At 39.0% G+C, this 16877-nt stretch overlaps 1 protein-coding gene across 3 annotated transcripts in view; it reads right to left on the bottom strand.

Annotated features, from left to right (window-relative positions):
- Window positions 1-16877, bottom strand: part of flt4 (fms related receptor tyrosine kinase 4) — a 222213-nt gene that overhangs the window by 81022 nt on the left and 124314 nt on the right. For 2 of the 3 annotated variants that reach the window (XM_062045717.1, XM_062045718.1), the window contains exons 6-11: window positions 14040-14179; window positions 13784-13955; window positions 11909-12026; window positions 11565-11749; window positions 8371-8536; window positions 70-205 (exon numbers count right to left, since the gene is read on the bottom strand). In XM_062045717.1, the coding sequence (XP_061901701.1) occupies window positions 70-205; window positions 8371-8536; window positions 11565-11749; window positions 11909-12026; window positions 13784-13955; window positions 14040-14179 (917 nt within the window). The remainder of the gene's footprint in view (window positions 1-69; window positions 206-8370; window positions 8537-11564; window positions 11750-11908; window positions 12027-13783; window positions 13956-14039; window positions 14180-16877) is intronic. The other variant, XM_062045719.1, reaches the window with a different exon arrangement.

Raw genomic sequence — 16877 nt, 5'->3', positions numbered from 1 at the left:
ATAGTGGTTGTGGCCCCAAACAACTGCATAGAGTGTTTCAATCAGTATGGCAACACAAACTTGTTTAACCTTTTGTCGTCCATCCACCAGTTCAACTGATGTCCCAACTGCCTCCATTTCATTCACGGCCTTGTCCAAGCCAATGTCCTGCCAGTCCTGACAGTCGTGGATAATGTCAACGCGGGCATTCCTGTCTGGCCGGTTCCTGGAGACAAACACATTAAAAACATCTCTTCCTATTGACATGCAGAGCATACAGTGGGCAGTGGTGATGGTGGACTTCCAAACAGATAAATATCTTCATTCCCCCCCCCCCTGCTGGTTTGCCTTTCATATGTCAACACGTTCATCGCATCCCAGCATGCTCCAAAGGAAAATAGACTAACGGTTATTGAGATGCAGTCTACCAACATCATACTAATGATGATTGCAATAGATTATTGACTGTAATCACCTCCAGGTACTGATCCATTTTGAAGAAAAAACCCCCACTAAGGATGTTATCTACTAATCACTATCTATTGTAGCTACCAATGAAGGCTTTATTCATAAGTACCCTGCTAATTAAAAAAACAAAGCACTGTGAGGCAGTTAGAAAACTCATTATAGTAATTTTGCTGAATAAATAACATACAATACTTTCTGTTTTTATTGAATGCATATTAATAGTTATTGGTACCATTTGCTTTAAAATATATATGTATCATTTGTATGAAAACTGAGTTTAAAAAAGGTCAGTGATTGCATATACAACAACTGCATTACAAGTAGGGATGTCCGATAATGGCTTTTTGCCGATATCCGATATTCCGATATTGTCCAACTCTTTAATTACAGATATCAACCGATACCGATATCAACTGATATATACAGTCGTGGAATTAAAACATTATTATGCCTAATTTGGACAACCAGGTATGGTGAAGATAAGGTACTTTTTAAAAAAATTAATAAAATAAAATAAGATAAATACATTAAAAACATTTTCTTGAATAAAAAAGAAAGTAAAACAATATAAAAACTGTTACATAGAAACTAGTAATAAATGAAAATTGGTAAAATTAACTGTTAAAGGTTAGTACTATTAGTGGACCAGCAGCACACACAATAATGTGTGCTTACGGACTGTATCCCTTGCAGACTGTATTGATATATATTGATATATAATGTAGGAACCAGAATATTAATAACAGAAAGAAACAACCCTTTTGAGTGAATGAGTGTAGATGGGGGAGGGAGTTTTTTTTGGGTTGGTGCACTAATTGTTAGTGTATCTTGTGTTTTTTATGTTGATTTAATAAAAAAAAACCCCAAAAAACGATACCGATAATTAAAAAAATTATACCGATAATTTCCGATATTACATTTTAACGCATTTATCAGCCGATAATATCGGCAGGCCGATATTATCGGACATCTCTAATTACAAGAATCAAGTTAGAATTGTATTGGAGGTATTTATTGCTTTAAATAATACTAAAGAAAATGACAAAAATAAAGTCCCAAGTACAATAAAAACGTGTAAAGTATAATTTAAAATGTTTTGCAGTATGATAATGCTGCCTGAGGCTGAGCCAGTCAGTGGCCACGATACTGATTGGTTTGGTTTCCTCTGGTAGCCAATGGTACTGTAGTATTGATATTTGTTGTTTATTCAGCCATTTTTATGCTTGAAAATACTTTATTTAGGACCAAAAAAATGGTATAATATGCTTTAAAACAATCTTTAAAAAAAACATGTCTTGGTTTTCATACATTGTCTTGGTTTCAGTACGATTGCTTTTAGGCGAAAACTGTGTCTTGGTGTTTGTACATTATTTTGGTTTTGGTACGATTGCTTTAAGGAAAAAAACATGTCTTGGTTTTCACACATTGTCTTGGTTTTAGTACGATTGCTTTTAGGCAAAAACTATGAATTGGTTTTCATACATTGCCTTGGTTTTAGTATGATTGCTTTTAGGGAAAAAAACATGTCTTGGTTTTCATATTTTGCCTTGGTTTAAGTACGATTGCTTTTAGGCAAAAACTGTGTCTTGGTGTTTGTACATTATGTTGGTTTTAGTACGATTGCTTTTAGACAAAAACTATGTCTTGGTTTTTCCAAATAATTACAGCATTTTCATAATTCTATAACAATTGCTTTTTGACACAAAACACTTTTTTAGGCAAACTATGTCTTGGTTATCATACATTGTCTTGATTTTAGTACGATTGCTTTTAGGCAAAAACTATGATTTGGTTTTCATACATTGCCTTGGTTTTAGTATGATTGCTTTAAGGGAAAAAAAAACACGTCTTGGTTTTCACACATTGTCTTGGTATTAGTAGGATTGCTTTTAGGCGACAACTGTGCCTTGGTGTTTGTACACTGTTTTGGTTTTGGTACGATTGCTTTTTAGGCAAAAACAATGTCTTGGTTTTTTCAAATAATTACAGCATTTTCATTATTCTACAACATTGCCTTTTTACACAAAACTTTTTTAGGCAAACTATGTCTTGATTTTAGTACGATTGCTTTTAGGCAAAAACTATGATTTGGTTTTCATACATTGCCTTGATTTTAGTATGATTGCTTCAAGGAAAACAAACATGTCTTGGTTTTCACACATTGTCTTGGTTTTAGTAGGATTGCTTTTAGGCGAAAACTGTGCCTTGGTGTTTGTACATTGTTTTGGTACGATTGCTTTTAGGCAAAAACTATGATTTGGTTGTCATACATAGCCTTGGTTTTAGTACGATTACTTTTAGGAAAAAAACATGTATTGGTTTTCATACATTGTCTTGGTTTCAGTACGATTGCTTTTAGGCAAAAACTATGTCCTGGTTATCATACATTTTCTTGATTTTAGTACGATTGCTTTTAGGCAAAAAGTATGATTTGGTTTTCATACATTGCCTTCATTTTAGTATGATTGTTTTAAGGGAAAAAAAAACATGTCTTGGTTTTCAGAATCAGAATCAGAATAGTTTTATTGCCATTGTTTGAGAACGGGTTCACAAACTAGGAATTTTTCTTGGTGCAAACGTGCCACATAAAACACATATAACACATATTTGGTAATAAAAAGAGCTGTAACTGAGCTATCAGATAGACTTAGAAGGAATTCAAGGAGCTGCTGTTAGGAGTTATTGTTCATTTGCCTGATGGTCGAGGGGAAAAAACTGCTCAGGTGGCGGGAGGTGTGGGTCTGGATGGAGCGTAGTCTCCTGCCTGAGGGGAGAGGGGAGAATAGTGTGTGTCCAGGGTGAGAAGAGTCAGCTGTGATCCGACCCACACGCCTCCTGGTCCTGGAGGAGAACAAGTCCTGGAGGGATGGGAGCTTGCAGCCAATCACCTTCTCAGCAGCACGTATGATGCGCTGCAGTCTATTCTTATCCTGGACTGTGGCGCCGGGGAACCACACTGTGATGGAGGAGGTCAGGATGGACTCTATGATGGCTGAGTAAAACTGCACCAGCATCTCGGTCGGCACCTTAAGTTTCCTCAGCTGCCGCAGGAAGTACATCCTCTGCTGGGCCTTCTTGATGAGGGAGCTGATGGTCAGCTCCCACTTGAGGTCCTGGGTGATGGTGGTGCCCAAGAAACGGAAGGAGTCCACAATGGGGACGGGGGTGGGAGAGTCAATCAGGGTGAGGGGGGATGGTGGGGCTGTGACTTTCCTGAAGTCCATGATCATCTCCACTGTTTTCTGGGCGTTCAGCTCCAGGTTGTTGAGGCTGCACCAGGACGTCAGCCGGTCCACCTCTCTCCTCTAGGCGGACTCATCGCCATTCGAGATGAGCCCGATGAGGGTGGTGTCATCCGCAAACTTGAGCAGTTTTACGGATTGGTGACTGGAGGTGCAGCAGTTTGTATACAGGGAGAAGAGCCAGGGGGAGAGTACACAGCCCTGAGGAGTACCAGTGTTTGTGGTTCGACTGTCCGAGACAATCTTCCCCAGCCGTACGTGCTGTCGTCGGTCTGTCAGGAAGTCATTAATCCAACTGCAGAGGGAGTCGGGCACGCTGAGCTGGTAGAGCTTGTCTCGTAGCAGTCCAGGGAGGATGGTGTTGAAGGCAGAGCTGAAGTCCACAAACAAGATCCTAGCGTAGGTTCCTGGGGAGTCCAGATGCTCCAGGATGAAGTGGAGGGCCAGGTTCACTGCATCATCCACAGACCTGTTGGCTCTGTAGGCGAACTGCAGTGGGTCCAGGAGGGGGGCGGTAATGTCCTTGAGGTGGGGCAGGACCAAGCGCTCAAAGGACTTCATGAACACAGACGTCAGCGCGACCGGCCTGTAGTCATTTAGTCCTGTGATCCATGCTTTCTTGGGGACAGGGACAATGGTAGAGGTCTTAAAGCAGGACGGCACGCGGCATAGCTCCAGAGAGGTGTTAAAAATGTCAGTGAAGACAGGAGCCAGCTGGTCCGCACAGTGTCTGAGAGTGGAGGGGGAGACACCATCCGGCCCGGGGGCATTCCGCGTATTCAGCTTCAAGAACTGCCGGCGTACATCCTCTTCTTTGATGGAGAGGGTCTTTACAGTCTTATGATGTTTTTGGAGTCCTGTGATGTCATTGGAGTCATTTGAGTCCTTTAACTCCTTTAATAAAGTGCTGGCATTGGTGGGGAGGGTTATGGTGGGGGGAGCATGGCTTTGATGAGCTTTCATACATTGTCTTGGTTTTAGTAGGATTGCTTTTAGGCGAAAACTGTGCCTTGATGTTTGTACACTGTTTTGGTTTTGGTACGATTGCTTTTAGGCAAAAACAATGTCTTGGTTTTTCCAAATAATTACAGCATTTTCATTATTCTACAACATTGCCTTTTTACACAAAACTTTTTTAGGCAAACTATGTCTTGATTTTAGTACGATTGCTTTTAGGCAAAAACTATGATTTGGTTTTCATACATTGCCTTGATTTTAGTATGATTGCTTTAAGGAAAACAAACATGTCTTGGTTTTTACACATTGTCTTGGTTTTAGTAGGATTGCTTTTAGGCGAAAACTGTGCCTTGGAGTTTGTACATTGTTTTGGTTTTGGTACGATTGATTTTAGGCAAAAACTATGATTTGGTTTTCATACATAGCTTTGGTTTTAGTACGATTGCTTTTAGGAAAAAAACATGTATTGGTTTTCATACATTGTCTTGGTTTCAGTACGATTTCTTTTAGGCAAAAACTATGTCTTGGTTTTCATACATTGTCTTGGTTTTAGTACGATTGTTTTTAGGCAAAAACTATGTTATGGTTTATAAAGATAGATGGATAGAACTTTATTGATTCCTTCAGAAAGAGTTCCATCAGGAAAATTAAAATTCCAGCAGTTGTCTCGGTTTTAGTATGATTGCTTTTAGGCAAAAACTATGATTTGGTTTCCATACATTGCCTTAGTTTTAGTACCATTGCTTTAAGGAAAAAACATGTCTTGGTTTTCATACATTGTCTTGGTTTTAGTAGGATTGCTTTTAGGCAAATAGTATGTCTTGGTTTTTATACATTGTCTTGGTTTAAGTACGATTGCTTTGAGGAAAAAACTATATCTCGGTTTTCATACATTGTCTTGGTTTTAGTGCGATTGCTTTAAGGCAAAAACGGTGTCTTGGTTTTCATACAATGTCTTGGTTTTAGTACGATTGCTTTGAGGAAAAAGCAATGTCTCGGTTTTCATACATTGTCTTGGCTTTAGTGCGATTGCTTTTAGGCAAAAACTATGTCTTGGTTTTCATACATTGTCTTGGTTTTAGTACGATAGTTTTTAAGCAAAAACTATGTTATAGTTTATAAAGATAGATAGATAGTACTTTATTGATTCCTTCAGGAGAGTTCCCTCAGGAAAATTACAATTCCAGCAGTTGTCTTGGGTTTAGTACAATTGCTTTTAGGCAAAAACTATGATTTGGTTTTCATACATTGCCTTAGTTTTAGTACCATTGCTTTAAGGAAAAAAAACATGTCTTGGTTTTCATACGTTATCTTGGTTTTAGTATGATTGCTTTTAGGCGAAAACTGTGTCTTGGTGTTTGCACATTGTTTTGATTTTAGTATAAATGCTTTAAGGCAAAAACTATGATTTTGTTTTCACACATTGTCTTGGTTTTAGTACGATTGCTTTTAGGCAAAAACTATGATTTGGTTTTCGTACATTGCCTTGGTTTTAGTACGATTGCTTTAAGGAAAAAAACATGTCTTGGTTTTCATACATTGTCTTGGTTTTAGTAAGATTGCTTTTAGGCAAAAACTGTGTCTTGGTTTTCATACATTGTCTTGGTTTTAGTACGATTGCTTTTAGGTGAAAACTGTGTCTTGGTGTTTGTACACTGTTTTGGTTTTAGTAGGATTGCTTTTAGGCAAAAAGTATGTCTTGGTTTTTATACATTGTCTTGGTTTTAGTACGATGGCTTTGAGAAAAAAACTTTATCTCAGTTTCTTGGTTTTAGTACGATAACTTTTAGGCAAAAACTATGTCATGGTTTATAAAGATAGATAAATAGTACTTTATTGATTCCTTCAGGAGAGTTCCCTCAGGAGGATTAAAATTCCAGCAGTTGTCTTGTTTTTAGTACAATTGCTTTTAGGCAAAAACTTTGATTTGGTTTTCATACATTGCCTTAGTTTTAGTACCATTGCTTTAAGGGAAAAAAAACATGTCTTGGTTTTCATACATTGTCTTGGTTTTAGTATTATTGCTTTTAGGCGAAAACTGCGTCTTGGTGTTTGTACATTGTTTTGATTTTAGTACGATTGCTTTAAGGCATTTTACCGGGTGAAAATCGGGAGAAATTCGCGAGAATGGTTGCCCCGGGAGATTTTCGAAGGGGCACTGAAATTCGGGAGTCTCCCGGAAAATCGGGAGGGTTGGCAAGTATGGGTAATACTATTATTATTACTATTCTTGTCTTCATTAAAGAAAGGAATCTATATGTGTTAAACATGCTTGTATTATCATTAAAAAACCTGTAGCTTGTTAACAAAAACGTCTCTTTCACAAATACATATATATACCGTATTTTTCGGACTATAAGTCGCAGTTTTTTTCAAAGTTTGGCCGGGGGTGCGACTTATTCTCAGGAGCGACTTATGTGTGAAATTATTAACACATTACCGTAAAATATCAAATAATATTATTTAGCTCATTCACGTAAGAGACTAGACGTATAATATTTCATGGGATTTAGCGATTAGGAGTGACAGATTGTTTGGTAAACGTATAGCATGTTCTATATGTTATAGTTATTTGAATGACTCTTACCATAATATGTTACGTTAACATACCAGGCACGTTCTCAGTTGGTTATTTATGTGTCATATAACGTACACTTATTCAGCCTGTTGTTCACTATTCTTTATTTATTTTAAATTGTCTATTCTTGGTGTTGGGTTTTATCAAATACATTTCCACCAAAAATGCGACTTATACTCCAGTGCGCCTTATATATGTTTTTTTCCTTCTTTATTATGCATTTTCGGCAGGTGCAGCTTATACTCCGGTGCGGCTTATACTCTGAAAAATACGGTATGAATGAGGTAGATCCCCTTGACTTGGTCAATTGAAAAGTAGCTCGCCTTCAGAAAAGTGTGGGCACCCCTGCTATAGCCCATTAAATCAGGAAAAGGGACTTATGTAGCCCAAGAAAAGGTCAACAAAACACCCCCCGGGGGCCCATGAAATGACAGAAAAAACATTAGAGGGAAAGGCTAAACTAAATGTGTGACCTATAATGACACACTTGGCACACCCACATTGACGGTGAGGAGACCTGCGATAGCTTCCAGCCCATATAAAGCACAAATGATGGTGCACGGAGGTTAATACCAGCGTAACACCTGAGGTGAAGGAAATATGAAAAAGCCCCCCAAAATGCTACGTACGGTTGGGCGAAGAATCTAATATAGCCTATCAGGGGGATTTCGCTGCAGATGGAGAATTGGGGGAGGAGGAAAAAAAGCCCAAGGCTGGGAAATGTGCGCCTCAATATACGTGTGTGAACGGTTGAGTTGTGTTATGATTTATAGCGGCCTAATATGAGCTCAAACACACTTGGGTGCCTGATGTGCATTTCCAGCACATTAGCATACGCGCGTCACTGCTGCTAGAGAGCGTGAGGGCTGCTGGATCTCAGATAATGTTACAGACCAGGGAAGGATCCATCAAACCGACGCCAGCTTTTTGTCTTTATCTACTTCTTCTCCTCTGCCAGTCACTCTGCTGGCTTGCTTTTTCACCCTATATCCTCTTCTATCAGTCTCAAGTCACGCTTTAACGCACCGCATCCGTTTTTTGGGGGGTTTTTTTTGGTTCTCTCCTATCAAAACTGTTGCTCCTGCACTGATTACAGGGAGAAGAGGCAGCCCAAAAGAGAGGCGATGTTTTGTTTTTTTTCCTTACCCTCCGCTGTGGGTGTTGTTGAGAACACACGGGCCCCAGCCCCTCCACTGCCACCTGATGGTGGGTGCCGGGAGACCATATGCCGTGCATGTTAGCGTCTGGGTGCTGCCGCTGGGATAAGGGCTGGACGGTTCTGCCACTTCTTTTTCATTTATCTGTGGGGAAACTATGATAGAAGAGAAGCAGTTATATAGCAGCTGTCATATTTAGTCACTTCTTACTGTGGAAGGGACTTTAACCTTCGTCTTGTGTTAGGGTCGGCACCGACCCGTTTTAGTTTTTAAATGCATAAAAGAACCACATTTATTTTTTTGCATCAAGGCTTTTTGACTTTGTCAGGAACCTCTATTTCAACAAAATAAAACAGTTTTTCACTAAATTATAAAATGCTCGGGTTGAAATTATGACCTTGGTGTTGTTAAGGTCGGTTTCGACCCAGTTATAAAAATAAGATTATAAAGCAATAATTACAGCCAAAACTGAACACACTGACAGCCAGCTCCTCTCCCAATCAAGTGAGATTTAGGGGATTCTCATTTTACCTTGTTATCCAGTACAAAAACAAACAAAGACGGGCATGTCCAGACATGTGAGGTCAATTCAGTATAGAGTTGGTGACTTGCAGAGTGCACATCTCCAATTTGCAGCATGCAAAAATTAAAAAAAGATTTACAGTGAGAGAAATTCTGGATAATATTTTTGGTGAAAATGAGGGAGAGGACACAGAGCAGCATAGTGATACGGATGAACAGGTTTCTGAGGAGGAAGACAATGTGGAGCATCATCCAGAAGACACAGACACATCTGATGAGTCTGATGAGGAGGTCATACCAAAGACTACAAAAATGGGACCCATTACCTCCCTGCTTGGCACTCAGCATCAAGGGTTGGAATTAAAGTACCAATGATTGTCACACACACACTAGGTGTGGCGAAATTATTCTCTGCATTTGACCCATCACCCTTGATCACCCCCTGGGAGGTGAGGGGAGCAGTGGGCAGCAGTGGGCAGCAGCGGTGGCCACGCCCGGGAATCATTTTTGGTGATTTAACCCAAAATGTCAAATTAATTTTAGATCGGGGTCCACATGGAGAAAAATCTATTCCCAAGTGGGCCGGAATGGTAAAATCACGACACGATAACTTAAAAATAAAGACAACATCAGATTGTTTTCTTTGTTTAAAAATAGAACTAGCACAATCTGAAATTGTACAAATCATAGTGTTGTTGTTTTTTTACAATAGCCAGTTGCGGTTAATAGTATATATACAAACCCCGTTTCCATATGAGTTGGGAAATTGTGTTAGATGTAAATATAAACGGAATACAATGATTTGCAAATCCTTTTCAACCCATATTCAATTGAATGCACTACAAAGACAAGATATTTGATGTTCAAACTCATAAACTTTATTTTTTTTTGAAAATAATAATTAACTTAGAATTTCATGGCTGCAACACATGCCAAAGTAGTTGGGAAAGGGCATGTTCACCACTGTGTTACATGGCCTTTCCTTTTAACAACACTCAGTAAACGTTTGGGAACTGAGGAGTTACATTTTTTAAGCTTCTCAGGTGGAATTCTTTCCCATTCTTGCTTGATGTACAGCTTAAGTTGTTCAACAGTCCGGGGGTCTCCGTTGTGGTATTTTAGGCTTCATAATGCGCCACACATTTTCAATGGGAGACAGGTCTGGACTACAGGCAGGCCAGTCTAGTACCCGCACTCTTTTACTATGAACCCACATTGATTAACACGTGGCTTGGCATTGTCTTGCTGAAATAAGCAGGGGTGTCCATGGTAACGTTGCTTGGATGGCAACATATGTTGCTCCAAAACCTGTATGTACCTTTCAGCATTAATGGCGCCTTCACAGATGTGTAAGTTACCCATGTCTTGGGCACTAATACACCCCCATACCATCACAGATGCTGGCTTTTTAAATTTGCGCCTATAACAATCCGGATGGTTCTTTTCCTCTTTGGTCCGGAGGACACGACATCCGCAGTTTCCAAAAACAATTTGAAATGTGGACTCGTCAGACCACAGAACACTTTTCCACTTTGTATCAGTCCATCTTAGATGAGCTCAGGCCCAGCGAAGCTGACGGCATTTCTGGGTGTTGTTGATAAACGGCTTTCACCTTGCATAGGAGAGTTTTAACTTGCACTTACAGATGTAGCGACCAACTGTAGTTACTGACAGTGGGTTTCTGAAGTGCTCCTGAGCCCATGTGGTGATATCCTTTACACACTGGTGTCGCTTGTTGATGCAGTACAGCCTGAAGGATCGAAGGTCACGGGCTTAGCTGCTTACGTGCAGTGATTTCTCCAGATTCTCTGAACCCTTTGATGATATTACGGACCGTAGATGATGAAATCCCTAAATTCCTTGCAATAGCTGGTTGAGACAGGTTTTTCTTAAACTGTTCAACAATTTGCTCACGCATTTGTTGACAAAGTGGTGACCCTCGCCCCATCCTTGTTTGTGAATGACTGAGCATTTCATGGAATCTACTTTTATACCCAATTATGACACCCACCTGTTCCCAATTTGCCTGTTCACCTGTGGGATGTTCCAAATAAGTGTTTGATGAGCATTCCTCAACTTTATCAGTATTTATTGCCACCTTTCCCAACTTCTTTGTCACGTGTTGCTGGCATCAAATTCTAAAGTTAATGATTATTTGCAAAAAAAAAATGTTTATCAGTTTGAACATCAAATATGTTGTCTTTGTAGCATATTCAACTGAATATGGGTTGAAAATGATTTGCAAATCATTGTATTCCGTTTATATTTACATCTAACACAATTTCCCAACTCATATGGAAACGGGGTTTGTACACAAGAGGCATGAGCCAAGAAGAAAATCAAGAATTGTGAAAAAAAAAAATATATATTTACACAAAAAATAAAGCCTAAACGTTGGTTAACATGTTCCCTTTCTGAACTCTCCCTCTCTCAGCAGGATGAGGAATGTTTTCATAGAACTACTAACTGTCCAAAACAAACTAACCAACAATTATGGGACTGATCACATCGCAATGAACGCCATCATACTCTTTATCTACTCAAGCAATTTTACAAATATCATTTTTTTTAAATTGGTTTCTTCCATCACGTAAATAACACATGAAACTTTTGTTTCAGCACACTCATCTCTGAGGGAATGTAGCCTAATAGGGCGGTTACCATTGACAACCAGCGTGATGTTGAGTCTCCTCTCCAGAGCAGCTGCACCATTTTTCAGCACCAGCGAGTAGAAGCCGGCATCTTTAGGACTAACATCCCTAATCTCCAAGGCGTGGTTGAGGTGAATCCTCATACGCTTCATCTTGAACTCAGGCCGCTCGGTAATCAGCTTTCCGTCTTTGTACCTTCACACATAAAACAACAAAGCACAGCTGCTACAGAGCCTCCCGTTCGGTTGTTTTCCTCCTAATTAGGTGTGTAAATCTCCAGATAGGGTGGCCAAAATATGCTTTTTAGAAAATGTCTGTTAGACTTAATGGACACAACAGGGAGCCCCAACTTACCATCGTGCTTCAGGCGTAGGGAATGCTGAGACGTTTACATGTAATTTGAAGGACTTCTGGCCAGATGTTACCTCCACCACTGATCCACTTCTGTAGTCCAGGTTTATAAATGGCTTTTCTAGGATAAAATACATAGTCTGGTAGAGATAAGAGCAGTGCAGGCAATCTATATTCAGAAGACCATAAATGGTTAAATATAACAAGGCAGGCACATATTTAAATAATCACATAGAGTTAGCTACTATTCACTAGTATACTGGAGTAAGTATGACTCGTTTTTTGCAATGTTTTAACATTGAGGACTGAGTTGGATAATGCCATAATTTAATACTACATTTTAAAACTAGAAGAGCAAATTAGCCTCACTTTCCTTATTAGTATACCTAATTCAGCTCTTTGGACTATTCAGGGTGTTCTATTTTTAAAAAATCTCTTAAAAGTTTGAATATCTATTTTCAAATGATGAAACATCAAATGTTGAATTTCAAATCATTAATAGTTTAAGGAGACATATGATTTTCCTCTGCTTCTGACTTATACATTTTGGATACCCGTCTATAAAGCAGATAAAGGTTTTCTCATTCGCTCTTGGTAACTTTTGAGGGATAATAGATTCTCAATAAAGTCTCTAGTTGAGTTCAATTTCAGAGCACTGTAAAACCAAACATACATAAAAAAAAAAATTCCAATTATAACTACATGTTTTTTGTGTGACATTCACAATCAACGAAATGCATATATAAATGTGCTAGCTCAATGTAATTCCATATACACGCTGGCAATTAGAATTAGTGAGCTTGAAAATTGATTTCAAACACCTCCAAATATGTCAACTCGACAACAGCAAATAGAGAATACAAAACAGCTGACAAACATTAAATACTTACAAGCAACCACAGTCTAAGGGACAACAAGAGACAATACTAGCCCATTTAATATTTTAATGGCAAAAGACTTAACACACTTTGTTGGTCTTTATCTGTTACAGGAGGTTTCAAATAGCACTGCAGAGCGTTATTGCCACCATTATTAGACTTGCATAAATAATCCGCTTCGGGATGTTTTGTAATTCATGTTTTGTTTTGCTTCAACCAAGACCCACGATCCACTGAAAACGGATTCCATGACCCACTTTTTGGAGTTTAGATCACTATATTAAAAACCGAGCGTGATGGGATGTCATACCATGGCTCAATAGTTTTGATCATGAACCTGAAACCTTCTCTCTCCACTGCGCTGTATGGTCGCAGGTCTTTTGCAATGAAACAAGCGATGGATCTGGTTATCTTCTTTGCCCGTTCAGAACTGGGTGGTAATTTTGTAAACTGGTGAAGTGTGCGTTGATCAGCTGCCGGTGTTGTTAGTGGATGATCCTTTTCCTCTGATAACTCTGGGGGTGTCTGTCCAAGTGAGCGCGGGGATTTGAAGTATTCCCAAAATACTTGACTTTAGCGTTGCAAAGTCTGCAAATTGCATGAGTCAAGTCAAGCCCTTTCTTGCCACGGTAAAATCCAAAGTGTCTCCAAACGTTTGCTTTCAAAGTCCGCGGAGGCGGTTGTATTTCTTCTTTAGGCTGCTCTGTTTCTTTTTCTTCTACCTGCATTTTAGCGGCAACACAACAACACTACACTCCCCTTAGTAGCTAGCCACCAGGTAACCACGCTGCTTATTGTGCCATACCTACGGTAGCCCAGAAGGCACATACACATTGCCGGGAGCGGGGGAATAAAATCGATTTTTGAAAAATGAGAATCGATACTGAATCAGACAACGTGAGAATGGAGATTTGAATTCGAATCGATTTTTTCCCACACCCCTGTTTATGTCCCATTTTTTAAAAATATATGGTTGGAGCTGTCGTGTGTGGGTTCGTACCGTGAACTATGACCTGCATTGTTTGGGTCTGCGTGGAGTCCATGCTGGTGACGTTGCAGGTATATGGCCCTGTGTCTGTAACAGCGGTGCTCTGGATGGTCAGGATGCTGACCGCCTCTGTGATGTGAGACAGAGATTCTCGATGGAATTTAATGTCTACTGAGTTGTTGGTCTGGTGAGAAGAAACAAGACGTTGGGCTTCGTTAATTTGATGACCGTGACAATGTAGGACCCATTCCTGGGAACTGCTGCTTACCTGTTTGCCCGGGTAGGACCACCCTATTGTCACCGCAGCGTCAAACTCCACCTGTGCCGTGCAGTTCATGCTAAGGGGCTCCCCCACTATCAGCTCCGTGGGCTCTTCGGGAAACAGCTTGACATCGTAAACCTGACTTCCTGTCCGGAAAACGGGGAGGGAGGTCACAGTGACATTGTCATCGTTTTTTCCTTCCTCAAACGACCAAAGGAAGTGGCCGTCTTTGGACCAGAGTAACCCTTCCCTACACAAGCTTACGGTGTTTCCATTGAAGTGTCAAAGTGTTGACATTGCACGGATGTAGAGACGTTCTAATTGCAGATAAAACAGAAAGAGCAAGATGTATTTGGATACTGGCCAGTGCCTCTCTTGCGGTCCTTATGCCATTTGCTGTGAGCATATAGCGCCGTTGTACAGTATGTGCGAGAGACTCTGGTTGTGCAATCGCTTTCGTGGCCCCATTATGTTCTGCTTGAATACAGGCTCTCTGTGTTCTCCTGACTGATGTGGCTGTTACTTTTGGCCAGCAGCCGCGGCTACGAATTTCCCTTCACCCTCCAAACTTAAAGATGAACGATACCAGTCATACAAGCCTTGGATAGAGCCTGTGGTCTTGGCAGGGACAAGTTCATGAGAAAAAGTGACATTTTCCTTTTTCATCTTAATCTTCTCAACATTTAATTAGGTCTTCAATGCATTTGTTCTCATTCTGTGTACATACTGTAATGGCACACATGCCACCATTAAGAGGGAGTAGCTTTTGTGGGGCAGAAATGATGAAACAAAAGGGACTAATTGGCATGCACAGTTAGGATAGCTACAAATCCAGTAGCACATGTTAATTATTTAACAGTGGTACAGTAGAATTGGATCAATATTAATTACTTTTGCATTGTAAAATTCCACACTAACCCAACGAAAAACAGTAATCTATAAATATTCTCAACCAGCATTCTTGACACCATGAAGCAGGAACCAACATTATTGATTGGCTTATGGCATTTACTCTGAGATCTTTATATAAACTAGTGTTTTTCAAACACCGTCTGGTGTGCCGTGGGAGATTATCTAATTTCACCTATTTGGGTTAAAAATATTTTTTGCAAACCAGTAATTATAGTCTGCAAATGATGTGTTGTTGTTGAGTGTCGGTGCTGTCTAAAGCTCGGCAGAGTAACCGTGTAATACTCTTCCATATCAGTAGGTGGCGGCCAGTAGCTAATTGCTTTGTAGATGTCGGAAACAGCGGGAGGCAGCGTGCAGGTAAAAAGGTGTCTAAAGCTTAAACCAAAAATAAACAAAAGGTGAGTGCCCCTAAGAAAAGGCATTGAAGCTTAGGGAAGGCTATGCAGAACCAAACTAAAACTGAACTGGCTACAAAGTAAACAAAAACAGAATGCTGGACGACAGCAAAGACTTACTGTGGAGCAAAGGCAATGCACATCTGAACATGACATGACAATCAACAATGTCCCCACAAAGACGGATACAAACAACTGAAATATTCTTGATTGCTTAAACAGAGTAGGTGCAGGAAATATTACTTACAGGAAGACATGAAACTGCTACAGGAAAATACAAAAAAAAAAATTGAAAAAGCCACCAAAATAGGAGCGCAAGACAAGAACTAAAACACGATACACAGGAAAACAGCAAAAACCTCAAAATAAGTCAGGGTGTGATGTGACAGGTCGTGACAGTACACCTACTTTGAGACAAGAGCTATAGTGATGCATGGTTGGTTATGCTTTAAAGCAGGGGTCACCAACGTGGTGCCCGCGGGCACCAGGTAGCCCGTAAGGACCAGATGAGTAGCCCGCTGGCCTGTTCTAAAAATAGCTCAAATAGCAGCACTTGCCTCTATTTTTTAAAATTGTATTTATTTACTAGCAAGCTGGTCTCGCTTTGCTTGACATTTTTAATTCTAAGAGAGACAAAACTCAAATAGAATTTGAAAATCCAAAAAAATATTTTAAAGACTTGGTCTTCACTTGTTTAAATAAATTCATTTTTTTTTTTACTTTGCTTCTTATAACTTTCAGAAAGACAATTTTAGAGAAAAAATACAACCTTAAAAATGATTTTAGGATTTTTAAACACATATACCTTTTTACCTTTTAAATTGCTTCCTCTTCTTTCCTGACAATTTAAATCAATGTTCAAGTAAATTTATTTTTTATTGTAAAGAATAATAAATACATTTTAATATAATTATTCATTTTAGCTTCTGTTTTTTCGACGAAGAATATTTGTGAAATATTTCTTCAAACTTATTATGATTAAAATTCAAAAAAAAATATTCTGGCAAATCTAGAAAATCTGTAGAATCAAATTTAAATCTTATTTCAAAGTCTTTTGAATTTCTTTGAAAAAAATTTGTTCTGGAAAATCTAGAAGAAATAATGATTTGTCTTTGTTAGAAATATAGCTTGGTCCAATTTGTTATATATTCTAACAAAGTGCAGATTGGATTTTAACCTATTTAAAACATGTCATCCAAATTCTAAAATTAATCTTAATCAGGAAAAATTACTAATGATGTTCCATAAATATATATTTTTAATTTTTTCAAAAAGATTCGAATTAGCTAGTTTTTCTCTTCTTTTTTTCGGTTGAATTTTGAATTTTAAAGAGTCGAAATTGAAGATAGACTATGTTTCAAAATGTAATTGTCATTTTTTTGTGTTTTCTCCTCTTTTAAACCATTCAATTAAGTGTAAATATCATTAATTATTAATAATAACATAGAGTTAAAGGTAAATTGAGCAAATTGGCTATTTCTGGCAATTTATTTAAGTGTGTATCAAACTGGTAGCCCTTCGCATTAATCAGTACCCA

The sequence above is a fragment of the Entelurus aequoreus genome, linkage group LG04 (genome assembly GCF_033978785.1).
Source record: "Entelurus aequoreus isolate RoL-2023_Sb linkage group LG04, RoL_Eaeq_v1.1, whole genome shotgun sequence".
Taxonomy (NCBI): Eukaryota; Metazoa; Chordata; class Actinopteri; order Syngnathiformes; family Syngnathidae; genus Entelurus; species Entelurus aequoreus.
Note: the sequence above shows the minus strand (reverse complement) of the source record. Positions and strands in the feature narration are given on the sequence as shown.